This window comes from Schistocerca piceifrons, chromosome 3 (assembly GCF_021461385.2).
Source record: "Schistocerca piceifrons isolate TAMUIC-IGC-003096 chromosome 3, iqSchPice1.1, whole genome shotgun sequence".
Lineage (NCBI taxonomy): Eukaryota > Metazoa > Arthropoda > Insecta > Orthoptera > Acrididae > Schistocerca > Schistocerca piceifrons.
In genome coordinates this window covers 757684328-757701413 of record NC_060140.1, presented here as the reverse complement: position 1 = coordinate 757701413, position 17086 = coordinate 757684328, and the positions used below count along the sequence as shown (strand labels likewise).

Below are 17086 nucleotides of genomic sequence, written 5' to 3'. Positions count from 1 at the left end.
GTCATGTGGGTGTCCCAGGGAATGAAGTGATCGACTATTTGGATAGAGACATGATTACTTGCCACTCCATTGGCTTTGACAATCCCAGGTGCAGATTTGCAGGTGCAAGTAAGGCCTTTGCTCACTCGGGGATGGAATAACATTTGGTGGCTTCTGCCCCCTGTGGTAAACTCCACATTATCCAGGCACTCAGCCCTCCTTTTCTAATGGTAGGGATACACCATTGTACAAGGGGCATGCAGTAAGTAATGCAATACATTTTTCCTGTAGCCAATTTCGGTTGAAAAAAATGTGGAATGTGTTTTGCTACATCATGGAATACTCCCACTTCAGCCACTACAGTTTCATGAAGTCCTGATAAGTGGGGGTGTTATACGTAACCTTCAGAGTGGTGTCTGTGTTTGGGATGTGGTCCATGCAGAGAGCTGTCATTAAGTTTCTTTTGTCAGAAAACCTGGTTATCTTAGATACTCATAGGTGCTAGCACAATGTCTACGGAGACCTGGCAGTGAACAAAAGCACGTTGAATCTTTGGATGAGTCCCCTGTCGTCATTTCCACAAAATCACGCAAACTTGTCCGATTTCCTAGGTGCTACCTTCAGGAAATTGAAGAAGCTAGTTTAATGTGCTTGTTCCCACAAAAATGCAAATGAACTACTTCTTCATAAGACAAGGCCTCACACAAGTATGCTCACCTGAGAGGAACTCTCAAAACTTCATTGAACTGTTCTTCCTCATCCACCGTACAGCCCAGATCTTGAATGTTCAGACTTCTACCTGTTTAGCCCAATGAAGGAGGCACACTGCAAGAAGCAGTATATGAATGATGGGGATGTTATTGATGCAGCGGGATATTGGCTCCAATGTTGAATAATAGTGGTACCATGTGGGCATTCAGGCTCTCCCAGTAGGGTGGCATAAGGCCATCACGTTGCACAGAGATATGTTAAAATAGATTTGTAGCTAAACAAGTGGGGAATAATATGGTGTATGAGGTGCATTCAAGTTCTAAGGCCTCCGATTTTTTTTCTCCGGACTGGAAAGGGAAAGAAACATGCGCATTGTTTTAAAATGAGGCTGCGTTCATCGTCATACGTCCCAGAGATGGCAGCACCGTACGGCAGATGGAATTTTACTGTCAGCGGCGAGAATGAGAACTGTTTCAAATACTTAAAATGGCGACGTTTTCCTTACTTGAACAGCGTGCGATCATTCGTTTTCTGAATTTGCGTGGTGTGAAACCAATTGAAATTCATCGACAGTTGGAGGAGACGTGTGGTGATGGAGTTATGGATGTGTCGAAAGTGCGTTCGTGGGTGCGACAGTTTAATGAAGGCAGAACATCGTGTGACAACAAACCGAAACAACCTCGGGCTCGCACAATCCGGTCTGACGACATGATCGAGAAAGTGGAGAGAATTGTTTTGGGGGATCGCCGAATGACTGTTGAACAGATCGCCTCCAGAGTTGGCATTTCTGTGGGTTCTGTGCACACAATCCTGCATGACGACCTGAAAATGCGAAAAGTGTCGTCCAGGTGGGTGCCACGAATGCTGACGGACGACCACATGGCTGCCCGTGTGGCATGTTGCCAAGCAATGTTGACGCACAACGACAGCATGAATGGGACTTTCTTTTCGTCGGTTGTGACAATGGATGAGACGTGGATGCCATTTTTCAATCCAGAAACAAAGCGCCAGTCAGCTCAATGGAAGCACACAGATTCACCGCCACCAAAAAAATTTCGGGTAACCGTCAGTGTTGAAAAAATGATGGTGTCCACGTTCTGGGATAGCGAGGGCGTAATCCTTACCCATTGCGTTCCAAAGGGCACTACGGTAACAGGTGCATCCTATGAAAATGTTTTAAGAATCCTCATGCTCCCTACTCACCTGACCTGGCTCCTAGTGACTTTTGGCTTTTTCCAACAATGAAAGACACTCTCCGTGGCCGCACATTCACCAGTCGTGCTGCTATTGCCTCAGCGATTTTCCAGTGGTCAAAACAGATTCCTAAAGAAGCCTTCGCCGCTGCCATGGAATCATGGCGTCAGCGTTGTGAAAAATGTGTACGTCTGCAGGGCGATTACGTCGAGAAGTAACGCCAGTTTCATCGATTTTGGGTGAGTAGTTAATCAGAAAAAAAATCGGAGGCCTTAGAACTTGAATGCACCTTGTATTGGAATCCCGAATAAAACCCAACCTGCTTTCAGGAGGAGGGGTGGGGGGAATGGGGATGTGTTGCATTACTTATTTAATGCACCTTGTACCCTTGTATTGACATTCCAACTGTTGTCTATTACATTTTAGCCATTCCCTTTTACTTTTATGGACCTCTTGACTAAAAGGCATTCTTTATTCTATAGATATCTTCACCCTTAATCGGGTTGGCAGGGGTCGTATGTGGGTGGGGTTTCTCTTGTCATGGCTGAGCTCTGAGAGACCACTTGTCTACTCTAATCTATGTACTGATTCAATCCATATACTTTTGTGTCTTTGTAAAGCATTTTTTTCAGCTCTAGCATCAGTATTAGCTTCAGTGCATCGCTTTTACCACTTGTTCACACTTTTCCCATCTGAACACATTCTTGGTGGATGTCAGTATATCCAAATGAACAAACCTTTGACCTGAGGACTGATAACCTTGCTGCGTAGCCTCTTCCACCCCGACCCCAATCAGCCAAACAAGCAAGCAAGCAACTTGCATTTTGTACCTCATCTTAAACCTCCAGCTATGACCCTCACCATCTTCCACCCAGCCTTTCCTTAGTAGTTTGTCTTAACACATCTCTTGCAACTGTTATCCATCTGTCCTTCCTCCCATCCAACCCTTGGTAACTTTGTAGGAAATCCACTCCTCAGACCTGGCTCTGCCTTCCTTCCCAAAACCCTATCACAGGTACAGAACAGATAGCCATTCATGATCTGAAAATGGATCCTTACCTTATTATTTTCCTTCTGACCATTGCTTTACCACTGTGATGATGAATGACAGTGATTAGGTGTATAAGAATGTCCGCCACTAACTGTACTACTATCGCACAAGTCCACCATGAACCCCCAACTGCTCCCACTGAACAAGATGGTGCTGTGGTAAAGGCCTGGACTGGAACTGAGGAGGAGCAGTCATACACATTTAGATTTTCTGTGGCTTCGTAAAAGATTTATGTAAGTATTCAGAATGTCAGTTTAAACAATTGTGGGGCTGATTTCCGTCTCAGTCCAAAGATGTTCTCACTCATACATTCATCTTTCTTCCTGCTCAAAACAGTAGGCTCATCCTAGAAATTTATCACCTGAGTCCATCTTCCTCCTCACACTTGCAATGCTCCATAGATCCATCTTAAACTTACACCCAAAGCTCCATAAACTCAGTTCTACTAGTCATCCTACTGGTTGTTCCATCCTGGCTGATTACAGTGCTCTCATAGCAATTTCAACAAAATGTTTACAGTCACCCCTCTTACAACCAAGATATTAACTACGCCCTCTACTGCCTATATACTAGAGACCCCCAAGAGCATGGCCCATCCGAATGGTCTCACACTGTGCTAGAGAGCATGCACAAGAACACTTTGCAAAGGTTAGTGGAATTTACCTTAGGTGACCTATGCTTCCTCATATAATAACATAAACTCTTACCACCAGAGTTGGGCAAAATTTATTTGAATAACGAATAACAAATACAGATAAAAATTGTTTGTTATTGATGAATAAAAGCTATTTATTCAAAACGCTTTTCATTTATGCAAATAAAAACTTTAATTTGTCATCTGTGAATAAAAACCATTACAAGTTACAGATAAATTACAAGTCTGAGGAGACCCATCCCAATTTTAGCTGTGATTCTGGTCTGCACAGTCTGTGTAATCTCTCAGTTGATACGGGATGGATAATTGAGTGCCTTTCTGTTATGTCCTAGCCAGTAATGCCACACGAGCCCGCTGCCAAAAGGTTGGCAGCATCAAAGTCCGGACGCCGTCCGCATAAGCAGCGCCAGCGAGACAGCAAATCGCCGCAAGTCTGCGCACGCCACCGCTGGCTTCTGGCTTCTTAAGCGCTGGAGTCGCGAGCGCTAGGACAGTTCTGTATTCGCCGCTCAGTTGTATACTCGCCACCGAATTGTGTACTTGCTAGTCAGTTGTGTGTTCATCGCGGCAGAGTTGTTGTTTGTCGTCAGCCGATGCTGACCTAGCCGCTCCGACTCGAACTAGACAGATTTCTGTAGACACCGAGTTCACTATTGTGTTTCTGTATCTTCGTAATAAAGATAAGTACCGACTTTTATTTAATCAGAGTGTTTGGGTTTTCATCTTTCTGTTCACTGTTCCAGCGGACCGGTCGGCCCGCTATTAAAAGTGTGGCGGTGACTTCGTAAGCCATTTCTACAGCCAAGGGTTTGTCGCTACGAACACCGCCACAAAACTTTCAGTTATAGCAACCCATAGAGTCCTTTCGACATAGTCTGAATTTGGTAGGGCATTGTACTTGTTCTTCAGGTGTATTATAAATCAATTAATATTCTTCAGTGTATTCTCAGTTAAATAGTCTTCAAGTGGCTTCTTTCATTGATGTAAATGACTGTGTTAGTTGGTGGAAATTAAGTTATACCTTACGTAATAGAAAATAGTCCAGTTTCTGCGTATATGTGTAGCAGGATTGTTTAGTCAGCCTAGTTAAAAAAGGACTGTCTTTTAAATTTGAAATAAGTCATCGTTGTGCAAGAATTACTTTCTCCTTTTCCCTAAGACAATGACACATTGTCATTAAATTTCTGTCGGCCACAGATACTATTTGACAACAATGTCACATAACATTGAAATATATCACTTAAATGTCAGTTAATCTCTTCAAACTGAACATAAGATCAATAACTCTTTATAACTTGGATGTCCACTTTAGTGTCAAACATACAGATTCTATTACTGGAGGTGAAGTTCTCTCAAATTTATTGTTTTGATATTACTTTTGAATTACCACCAATATCAAATTCACACTCAAGCAATAAAATGAAATTGTTCAACTATATTGTTCAAATGTTGGATTTTTAAAATTTTGTTTGAGGTATTTTAGATTTGACTTCAGGGGGCAGCTTATATGTTCTCAGAAAAGGTACACAAAACACTCAGAAAAGGCTGCTCATTGTCCTAAACCAGCACTCGTCAATCCTGTTTACCAATTTTGTCTGTACATTGCTCACCTTCCTCTCCTGGAAGCAAAAGCTTGATCTGCATCACCAACCTATGTAATCTTTTATTCCAAAATGTTATGAAAATTTGCATAGTTCACATGTTTTGCTTCAGGTTGTAAACAGTATTATTGCTGGTGCCATTCACAGTAGCCATAAATTCCCTCTTTTTTTTTTTTTAAAGAGATTTGTAAATAAGAAACAACCGAATGTGTTATGATGATGTTAACATTTATTACACTTTGTGTTTATTGACTTGTAAGTTAACTGTTTGTAATAGGACAACTCTTTTTTAGGAACTGGAAACCAGAACACCTCTTTTAAAGATGCAAATGAGTGACCTGACAGAAGCAGTTAAGCAGAATGCAGAAATGGAACTCAAATTTAAAGAAGTGTTGCTAGAACTAATGAGTTTGAGGAAGTCCATGACAAATATGAGGACTAACTTGAACCCAGATGATGACTTTGGTGAAACAGAAAAAAGTGAAATGCAGCAAGATACAGTGGATGTGGAAAAATCTGACAATTTCAGAGATGTTGCTGATATTGTTGATTATCTACGCACTAGACCACAATTAGTGTCTACAAAAGAGTTTATTTCAGAGACAACACCAAAAAGATTCTTTGGTTCTAACAGTACTGCTGATAATGAGAGGTTCTTTCCAAAATCAGTAAGTATGAGAAAGTACCACAAAGTTCATTTTAAATAATAGTAGTAATAATAATAATGTTTTGAGGGATGTACAAAAGTCAATAAAGTCTCGATGGATGTACAGTTGTCAGCCGCAATCGAGCATTGAAATAATTCAATTTCGAAAGTTGAAATATTTTCTGTACTGGGACTTGAACCCGGATTTCCCACTGTATGAGAGTGGTCGCCTTAACTGATTTGGCTATCCAAGCAAACTTTCCTTCTGAGCTAAGTTCTAAACTTTATCACACTCTACAAAGTAATGTCCCTATCAATTTATATCTCTTTGCTTGAAGTGTTGTATTCCCGAAAGAAGTATGGGCATTATTGTACATCAGCATTGAAGATGTCATAGCAGTCAAGTTTACAGACGTGTGGTGCCTGTTCTGTTGGACATGTCTGACAAAACAGACCCCACACATTTGCAATAAATAATAACATAAATAAATAATAATATAGCTCTCTCTCTCTCTCTCTCTCTCTCTCTCTCTCTCTCTCTCTCTGTGTGTGTGTGTGTGTGTGTGTGTGTGTGTGTGTGTGTGTGTGTGTGTCAAAGATTTACAACATTTTCAATCTTATTTATGTGCCTGGTGACCGTTCAACCTCTGAAGTACCAGGTAATAATAATTAAAGTTTGCACTTTGAATCGTGCAGTAGAAGAACTTATCAGTTAGATACATTTAAGTTGTGCTTGTTTGGGCCCAAAAAAGTGTATGAATGAATTAAAAGAATATATGAATATACTAGTCATAGTGCATAAGTGGAACACACCTTCCTCTCTTGTAATACTTGGTGGTTGTTATTAAAGCTACTCACGTTTGTCCAATGTGGGCAGTAATTGTGGTACAGTACCAAAACTTGGTAGATGTAAATCTGGCACTGTACGCTGTTTGTCTGACAGTATGACATCCATGCTGTCATTTGACAAGCCATAATGTGAGTAAACAGCCCATGGCTATCAGAAAAAGAGATCATGCACTGTTAGTGAAACTGTTTTATGTGAACAGCAGCAGTTACAATGTTGCACTGAGACTGTTGCCAACTAATAGGTCTGAGGAGAGGTTTGATCTCATTAAATGGTTTAAAGGAGATGGTAATGAAATTCGGAAACACGGGTGATCTTTGTGACACCCATTGGAAGTTACAGAAGAGGTTGCTTTTGCTGCAACTGACCATGCGTCATATCCCCTGGGTAGTGATAGTACTTGTGTGGTGTCAAGAGAATTGTCCATCCTATGGTCAACAGTACAGAAAGTTGTGTGGTCTATTATTTTACATTGGTACCCATATAAGATGCAGACAGTGCAGCAAATGGAACCTCATGATCCATGGCAATGTTCTGAAATAGCTCTCCAGTTTCTGCCTCAGATTGAAACTGTTTATATGCTGTTTGATGATCTGTGTGCAATATTTGACATTCTTGCATTAATGTTTCAGTGACATCATCTGTTCCAGGTTAATACACATAACAACAAACAAGCTGTTTTGTTCTTAAAATATGCAATGAACTTCATGTAATGGGAGAAGTAAAGGTAACACCATGTAAGATGATTTTGTTTAAGTTATTTTTTTTTGTTTTTTTCTGATGCAGTATGTGAAAGTGCAATTATTTGGAACAGTGAATGCTCATTTATGTATACCCATGAAATGATACAAAAGAAATTCTTAAGTACAATGTTTGAAAAGTGTAAATGCAGTAAATATGTATGACAAAAATTTTTAAGAACATGAAAATGTTTATATATCATGGACAGTGTGCTTAAAAACATTTTGCCTTCCTATGTTTCGTTATGTAAGTTACATTACTCTCTGTGATCAGTCATCAGATGTAATCACCAAGATTCGCTTGTTAGACTGCCCTTGGTACCTTCTTTCAAACAATTGTCAGTCCCGATGGAACCTTTTGGCCCATCTCCCCGAATATTCACCCATACAAGACTTGAAAACATCTAGATTCAAGTGGAGTACATGAACTTTAGAGACATTCTGCTTCCCATTGCTGTGGAGCTCTTCAAAACGCGCACTACCACATCCCTGTAATTGTCCACCCTGTGATTCCCTAGGAAACCATTCACTACATCCCGGAATTTCTTCCAGGCCTTTCTTTGAAATGGTAGAATCTTGCTGATGAATGTGTCATCAAGAAGTAATTTTTTCATGTAGGGTCCACAAAAATTCTGCCCTTTATCTTGTCCTCTGATAGTTTGAGTAACACATTCTGGAGTTACTTTATTCCATCTCGTGTCTCTAATGCTTTTACAAAGGCCAAGCTTATTATGGGAGAGAGGTATTAGAATCTTTTCCTGTTTGACAAGGGATTCATGTTTTTCTGACCTCGTTGTAAACTCATCAAAAACAAAATCATTTTGAAATCACAAATTACATCCCACTGTTGTTCAACATATTTCACCACCTGAAGGAGATGTTAGAACACTGGAGAGTAATCATCCTTTAGGTGTGTCGAATGAGCGATTGGAATTGATGGATACTTGTCTCCATTATGGAGGAGAACAGCTTTCAGGTTATTACAGGAACTATCAAAGAGGAATTGCCAGTCCTTTGGATCACAGTTAAATCCTATTTCTTTGCAAAAGGTGAGCATATTGTGGCAATAGCACAGTTTGTCTGTCAGAGTGATGTAGTGAGAAAGTTTCATGGTGATTCTGCTGGTTGGATATCTTGCAAATCTTTCCGCTGCTTTACCGTATTTACTCGAATCTAAGCTGCACTCGAATCTAAGCCGCATCTGAAAAATGAGACTCGAAATCAAGGAAAAAATATTTTCCCGAATCTAAGCCGCACCTGAAATTTTAGACTCGAAATTCAAGGGGAGAGAAAAATTATAGGCCGCATCTCCAAATCGAAACAAAGTTGGTCCATTGTAATATGAGACACAATTCAGGTCGAATGAATGACGATACAGCGACAGTAGTTTGGTTCGAGTCGTAAGCTCAGCAGTTAAGCTTTACCAGGTAGCCATTGCTATGCGTCAGGCGCTCCGTCCGTATTTATACGGGTACCCTTCCTTTTCCACGTGCTTCGTCTGGTTTTAATTGATAGCTTATTTTTCTTTGATCTGATAAGCGCAGTTTTCTTTGTTAAAGGTGTTTACGTCACTCTAAGCTGAAAATGCGTTATTGTACTGTGTCATGCATTGTTTTTGCCGCATTCTGATAGTGCGTGTTTATGGCCTGTCGCCGCTCACGGCATGGCTTGCTTTTGTGCGTGCTACCGCCGCTTTTTTTTTTTTTAAAAAAAAAAAAAAAAAAAAAAAAAAAAAAAAAAAAAAAAAAAAAAAAAAAAGGAGAGAGAGAGGAATTGTCTCATTAGCGAAACAATGGCAAGAAACTGCTATTTGTTGTTACTTACACTGCTGCTTTCTTTGATAATGATCAACAATAACCAAATAATAGACTGCGTATGATAGATGTTCTGAACGAGAGTTTAGCGAAAATTTTTCTCCGTTTGAAAATCTTTGCAGGCGCCTCTTTGGCACACAGAAATTAGAGTCATCTTAGATTTAAAAATCTAGTCAATTGCCGTGATTCATTTCTGACTGTATCACTACTAAGCATAAGAATAATACGAATATAAACATGACATGATATTTATATTCTTCCACGTTTGCTGTTGTCTCACTCTAGTTTCGTAGTTTATTAGGCAGACCGGATTTAAATGAGATAGCAGCAAACATGAAACAATACATGGCAAAACGTTTATATGCGTATCATTCTTATGGTGACGAGAATACTGCATGTGATGCACAATTTATAAAAGTTCCTATTATAGCAACCATCTCTTCTCACAGATAGGAAAAAAATTCAGAACGTAGAGTTGCCCATATTGATAAACATCCAAAAACAGTCTTGCCAGTCGGATTTTCGTAGTACATTGAAAATAGCTCATCTTCCACCTTTTTTTTTTAAATTTATTTACTGACGCAGAGGTTTTGGCGCCAGTATTTATCTTTGTGCCTACAAAGCATGCCTGTGTAGTGCTACATATATTCGACGGCAGAAGTAAGTTGTGGCGGCACCCACCAACTTTTTTCAGAATTTCCGCTGGCTTTGCACTCGATTCTAAGGCACAGGTGGTTTTTTGGATTACAAAAACCGGAAAAAAAGTGCGGCTTAGATTCGAGTAAAGACGGTAGTCTTGATGTTAGAATTTTTGAATTGGATTTTGTAAGTCCTAGATCCCTGATCAAGTCATTTAACTCATTTTTATGGAGTAGTAAGGTGTTGCATCATCATCCTCTGAGAAGTCTATTACGTGATCAATTTCGCTATTTGATTCACTACTGCCGTCTTCACACTCCTTCAGTACTAGTGGAGGAGGAATAGGAAGCTCCTCACTGTGTGTAATGGGCCTAAGAGATGATGGCAAGTCTGGGTATGCAATAACATTGGTTTTCTTACCCCGCCTGTGATGAGACAAGTCAGCAACACGGAAATAGCAGTTGGAGAGGTGATATGTTGATTCTTGCCAAATTCTAGGTACACGAAATGTCTTATTTTTCTGTTTTCTCCTCTATACCAGGCCTCGAGAGTGTTCTGCAACACCCACACACAAATGTGGTGCCCAGTTCTTGTCTAGGTCTCCTGAAGGGATACCAAAATAAGACCTGTATGCTGAATGGGAATTGTTAGCATCCTTTACTGTATGCTTTATTGCTTTCGATCCCACGAAGACACCACATACATAACAAAAACAGTCTGGATGATGCTTAAAACAACGGGAAGTTGCTGTTAGTGATTAATATGTGAATCTGAGACAGCTGTCATATGATTGAAATGTTTATCCATCTCATAGATAAAGTGTTCTTAGCTAATATAATTTTAACCAATTAATTTCATATAGTTGAGCATAAAAAGCAAAGAAGTTTAGTTTAGATCTGATGTGATTCGTTAAAAACAAGCACAAAATTCACTTAAACAAGCAAAAGATTTTCTTATGGTACATAGTGGGTCATACAAATGCCCTTCATCTTATTGTAAATTATACAATGTTGTTTTAACAATATAAAGTGAAAGAATTGTATGATGTGGCTATAATTAAAATGCAGCTACTCACAGAGATACAGTGTGGTCTGTATTTATCCTATGGCTGCAAAACTTGGTAGATATTCTAATGTGCAAATAAATAAATAAATAAATAAATTATGCTGGAAGAAATTTAGCTCCATTTTTTACCACCAGGTGCAAACCTGGCACTGTTGAATGCAAGAAAGACATATAGAAATGTTTCCACATATAATGGAGTAGGAATGGGATGCAGGCAAAAAAATGCCAAACAACTGAGAGAAGCATAATATTGATTTTACTATTAACTACACGGTTTGTTCAATATATGCACTGGAGACATCGACAACGTGCTTTAAGTGGCAGATTTGCACCTGGTGGCCTAAACTGGAACTAATTTTTTTTCCATTGTAAGTCAGTTCTGTATTAATGCATTATCATATCTATCAAGTTTCAATACCATACAATAACTGCAGCCCACACCGGACCTCTGTTAGTAGCTTTATTTTAATTACAGAATAAGAGGGAAAGATGTGTTCCACTTATGCATTATGATTAGTATGTTCAAATATTCCTATAATTCATTCATACAGTTTGACCCAAACGAGCACAACTTAAATGTATTTAATTCATAAGTTCTTCTACTGCATGATTAAAATTGTGGACTTTTCCCATATCTCAACTCAATATCGATGGTTTCCGTCATTGTACTTCTCCTTTGTTGCATTTAGAATAGAATCCATATATCGTTCTTTTTTACATTTTTTTGTTAGCTGTCATATATATTGTCATGTTGTAACCACAGTGATGTCCACATCCGAAAACAGGGCTGTGAGTGAAGTACAACACAGCACTGGGAGCATGTTTTTTTTTTAGACACACTATTGTATTGCCAGAACAGAATTATCTCGTGGGTGGAGAGTATTGCTGTTTACACAAACATCACATATTCCAGAATATGCAAACATTACAAATGTAAGAAATTTTGAGAACCTCTTAGAAATGGTAAATACTAAATAACAAATATTACTAGTGACAATATTATGAAGGAAAGTTGCTACTCACCATATAGTGGAGATGCTGAGTCGCAGATAGGCACAACAAAAAGACGCACATTTAAAGCTTTTGGCCATTAAGGCGTTCATCAACAATAGATCACACACACACACACACACACACACACACACACACACACACACACACGCGCGCGACTGCAGTCTCAGGCAACAGAAATGTTGCCCTGTGTGCGTGTGCGCGTGTGTGTGTGTGTGTGTGTGTGTGTGTGTGTGTGGTATTGTTGACGAAGGCCTTAATAGCTGAAAGCTTTAATTATGAGAGTCTTTTTTTTCTGCAATTCATCTTCTCCACTGTATGGTGAATAGCAACTTTCCTTCATAATATTGTTACATTCCATCCTGGATTTTCCATTGTTTGAAATATTGCTAGTGATCGGATGTGAACTGGCAACTTCCGCAGCATGCCGGCCAGTGACACTAAATGCAACTACTCATTTTGTGCAGCACAGCTTGCAATGTTGTCCTCTACACGTTTGGTAGATCTATTCTGATTTCTTGTCTGACAGATTGTGTGCAGTGTTATCCTTCAGTTCCAGCCAACAATCTTGGAAGTTCACTGAGTGTGATTTTGCTTTTTCCTTTCATTTGCTTACTCTTGAATTAGTACTGCTCACCTTGTTTTTCAGTTATGCATTAATTTACAGTGCCCGAGGAAAGACAACAAACAGTGATGTTAATAACTACACTATTGTGGTCTGCCAAAGAGATGAAATCTGATATTTTCAAAACACCATAGAGTGGTAAATATTTCATACTCTCAGTGGCTAAGTACCATTTCCTGTTTACTATCTGATTTTTATTTATCTGTCAACTTCACATAGTTGAAATTTCAGAGAATTCATAAAGTTCTGTGTGGTGCAATGCCGATGATTTAAATAAACTGTTCTTAACCCTGTGAAAAGGATTGTACTGGTCTTCATTCCAATTCCATGGATTATCATTCTTCAGTAGCTTCTTTAATAGTGGATTAGGAAGACACTGATCTCCTGTAAGCCTTTGATAGAACCTGCACAGTGCTATAAAAGCTTTCAGTTGCTTTTTTACAAGTTGGAGACACACATTCTCCAATGGCTATTAATTTTACTGGATCTGGGTTGATTAAATAGAATGAAATTAAACCCTCCAGTTTTGATTTTTTTCCATACTCAATTTTATTTTACGTTATAGTGACTTCTGAATTCTGAATAATTGTTAGCATATCATTCAGTATCTCAAGCTGCACCTCCCATGCGACAGTACTGATTAAAATGCCTCCAATATAAATTGTTAGCTTTTCCAACATTTTATCTCCCGGTATCTGATCTAAGACAAATACAAATGGTGATGCTGAAATATTTAAACAAAGTGGCATGACTTTGAATTAGTAACGTCTTCCATTAAATAAAAATGCTGTATCTTTGTGCCTTCTTCCGTCTTATTTCAGCTATCAGTAACAGTTAGCTGCACACAAATTCATTAGACACTGCACAACTTTGGATGCTTACAGTGGTTCTTCTAGGTTCTCTGGTTGGTGAGGTTGCAGCAGAATAATTCTGGTAACTACATCTGCATCAATCTCAACTCTTTACAGTTGCATCTTTCTTGCTCATGATGTGTAGCAGGTTTACAATAAGTACTGTAACATCTTTCACTTACATCATAATCGACCTTTTTTTTTTTTATTTCTCCTTTTACTGCCAATGGGTTAAATAAAGGTATTGGATGTTTTTCTGCCAAAAATCAGCACCTAGCAAAAAACTCTTCATCTGCGTGAAACCACATGAATTCCTACCTATGTCAGGGTCTAGTTCACACACACACACACACACACACACACACACACACACACGGTGAGCTTATACAAAAGTGGATAATTACTTAACTGTAACGTCCACCTCTGGAGTCTTTGTACAGTTTTGCCAGATCAATAATAGTGTGTAATTTTGTTCTATAAAAATAGAAATGAAAATAGTCAATGCCATAAATTATCAGAAGAACTTCCTTTCATATTTGTGAATAGCCTCTCTAGCCAGATACAGAATCTGTAAGCCCTTGTAATCCATTGAGTACTATGTTCAACTGCCTATTGATAGTTGGAAGTAGGCGTCAGCTAAATAAGTCTTGGAGAAAAAACTTCCCCTAGTTTTGTCATCAAGTAGGCTGGAAATGGAGTTGGCTAAGTCTCATATCTTATTGAGAGTTAACATTTGACCTATGTAACACAGAAAATTAATTCTTCAAATCTAGGTAAGTCTACTTTTACGTTTCCCTTAAATGCAAATGTTTTTAGTCTAGCAAGATAAAATTGGGATTACTACTGATGTGTACTATTTAGACAATTGGTTTATCATATCCTTAATTTGATAACTGAAACTTGTGCACACTTCCAATCCAAACAGAATTTCTGTTGTGGACAACACTACTTTGAAAATGACAAATATTGTCCAGGTTTTTAAAAAGAAAGATCTAATTTTACTTGATTTTCAATAAGAAACTTGTCAATAGCAGATTAAAAAGGTATTTGTAGATTTGACAAGGTTTGGAGAATAACTCAGCCGTGTGTTTGTTTTCATGTTTAAAAGAAAATGGCTGTGTTTGTATGTAACGAAAATCAGTGACCTGTCCTGATAAGACAGAAGGAAATATGGGCTTGTATATTATTTTCGTTATGGGTCCAGTATTGGAAAGGCAGAATAGTCTGGTGGTTAAGACACTGGATTCTCATTTGGGAGTTGTATTGAAGTTCTTGTTAGGCCACACAAATTTTTTTTCTATGCCTTCCATAAACTGCTTAATGCAGATGAACTACAATTCAGATGAATGAAATGAAGGACTGTAAGCAGGCATAAATGCCAAATGGTGGCAGTTGTGATTGGCTTTTGATGTGCATCCATAATCGCACCAGTAAGAGTCTAGTGCCATATGTTCTGATGTCAGTACCTGGAGGCTTCATTGTTGTGTGTAAATTGATGTCTCACATCAGTTTAGTAACAAAGTTTAAAGATAATATTTTTCTTCTTGTGGCCTGTATTGTGTTGGTATGTAATGTAGCATACCATTGAGTGTCTTAACTTTTTGAAAATTTCTTTTTATAGTCTTTCGATGAGGGCAGCCTAGCAAGAAATAAAATGTCCTTTGAAGAAGCAGAGATTTCTGGAGTTACACAACAAGTAAGTGAGGTTACATTAATGATAATAGGAATTCATATTTATAGTTGTACTGATTACAGTAGTATTGTTGCTACAAAATAGAGCTTCAAAAACTCACACCAACAGGAAGTAATCAATAGAACAATAAAGCATAGTTAAAACAGGCAAAACATCTACACACAGCCCACCCGACTTTCCGGGTGCAGGAAACTGCTGATGCTTGGAATGTGTGAATCAGTAGTATTCCTCTTGTATTTATTATTTATGATAGTGTTTCTGAAAATGGTCTTGTTTATTGCCTTCAAAAGTCTTTTATTGTATGTGAAAGGAGTTAGAACAATGAAATCATTATTTTATTTGCTTAACTTGTTCAGTTGACAGAAAGGTTTTCTGCATGTGGCACCACCTCGTAATGTAGATCCAGAAGAAGGCCACTGCAACAGTGGCCAAAATGTTTCTCTACTATAGTTTTGTACACTATGATGCCGTACCATATTCAGAAAACTTTTATGTTAACTTACTCTGGCCTTAGAAGCTTACACAATTACATTAACCTGTTTAGATTAGAACAGTCAGACCATCTCTTACATTGGATGAAGATAGTCTCTCTTTTAATGTTTTTAATGTCTATAATGCCACATCAACTTTCAGCTAAAGCAGGCTATTTCGAACATGCACTTGCAGTGTATGTGGCACACAGACTGTGGAGGCTGCCCACCAGACAACTTGGACTTGTTGGAAAGTTTGTGACATACTGTCCAAATTTTGTGCTGTGCCACCAGCTCAGTTGCCTTTTAAAATGTGAGAAAGGAGCAAATGGCAACTATGGTGACATCTATTGCTATTGTGTAGTACCTTTTTTACCAAAGTCAGTTTTCTGTGTGTTCTTTGTGTGGTAGGAAGTCTTACTATTTGCTAAAATGAAAGGAGAAAAATAGTTGTAATTTATTGATTACATATGGGAAGCTGACTTAGCCATTATGGATATAACGAGACCTTTAAATAATCGAAACATGTTATTACAAGGAATGAATCTGGCCCACTCAGATAGCTGCACACATTAGCACGCTGTTTCTAGGATTCAGAGAAGTGTGCTGGCCCCATATTGAATCTACCCTGTAGATTGACAAGGACTTGTGTGTTGATCAGCTGGATGTGGTTTTTAGTTCGTTTCCCCACATCTGAGTAGGTGAATACTAGGCTGGCATACACATCCCGCCTCATTACATGATTTACTAACATTTAGAAAACATTTGCACACTTTTGCAAGGGATAGAACTAGACATAGACAATTGGAGTACACAAATTCCATCCTGTGGAACAAAGGGGTGGTGAGAGGGAGGGCATCTGGTCACCCTCTACCACTAACACCACCAAATCCAAAAACGAACATGCCAACCTTGTGAAAATAGGGATCATCATCATCAGTTATCTGCTATATTAGCAGGTCCTTTGCCTCTCCATTTTCTGCGATCCATTGCTTCCTTCTTAAGGCTGCTGTATGTTGTGCCGTCCATCATGTCTACATCTACATCTACATCCAGTATCTGGAATCTCTTCCTTCCTCGCTTCCTTTTCCCTTCTACATAACCTTCTAAAACTGTTTTTATCAGTCCATCATTCTTTTTTAATATATGCCCAATCCAATTTCTTTTTCTTCTCTTTATTACATCTAGTAACTGTCTTTTCTCTCCCACTCTTCTCAGTACCTCTTCATTTTTTACTCTGTCCATCCAACTTATTCTTTCCATCTTCCGCCATGTCCAGATCTCAAAAGCCTCCAGCCTTTCTCTGTCTTTTTTCCTCATAGTCCATGTTTCAGCGCCATATAGAAGAACACTCCATACAAGACATTTTATGAGTCTCTTTCTGAGTTCTCTGTCCAGACTGCTGCAGAAGATTCTCCTTTTCTTATAAAACACCTCTTTTGCCATTGCTATTCTTGTTTTGATTTCTGTGGTGCACTTCCAGTCGGTGTCTAG

At 38.8% G+C, this 17086-nt stretch overlaps 1 protein-coding gene across 1 annotated transcript in view; it reads left to right on the top strand.

The window, feature by feature from the left end:
• Positions 1-17086, top strand: part of LOC124788324 (nucleoprotein TPR-like) — a 393071-nt gene that overhangs the window by 71526 nt on the left and 304459 nt on the right. Inside the window, exons 8-9 of the mRNA XM_047255562.1 lie at positions 5485-5859; positions 15051-15125. Coding sequence (XP_047111518.1) covers positions 5485-5859; positions 15051-15125 — 450 coding nt within the window. The remainder of the gene's footprint in view (positions 1-5484; positions 5860-15050; positions 15126-17086) is intronic.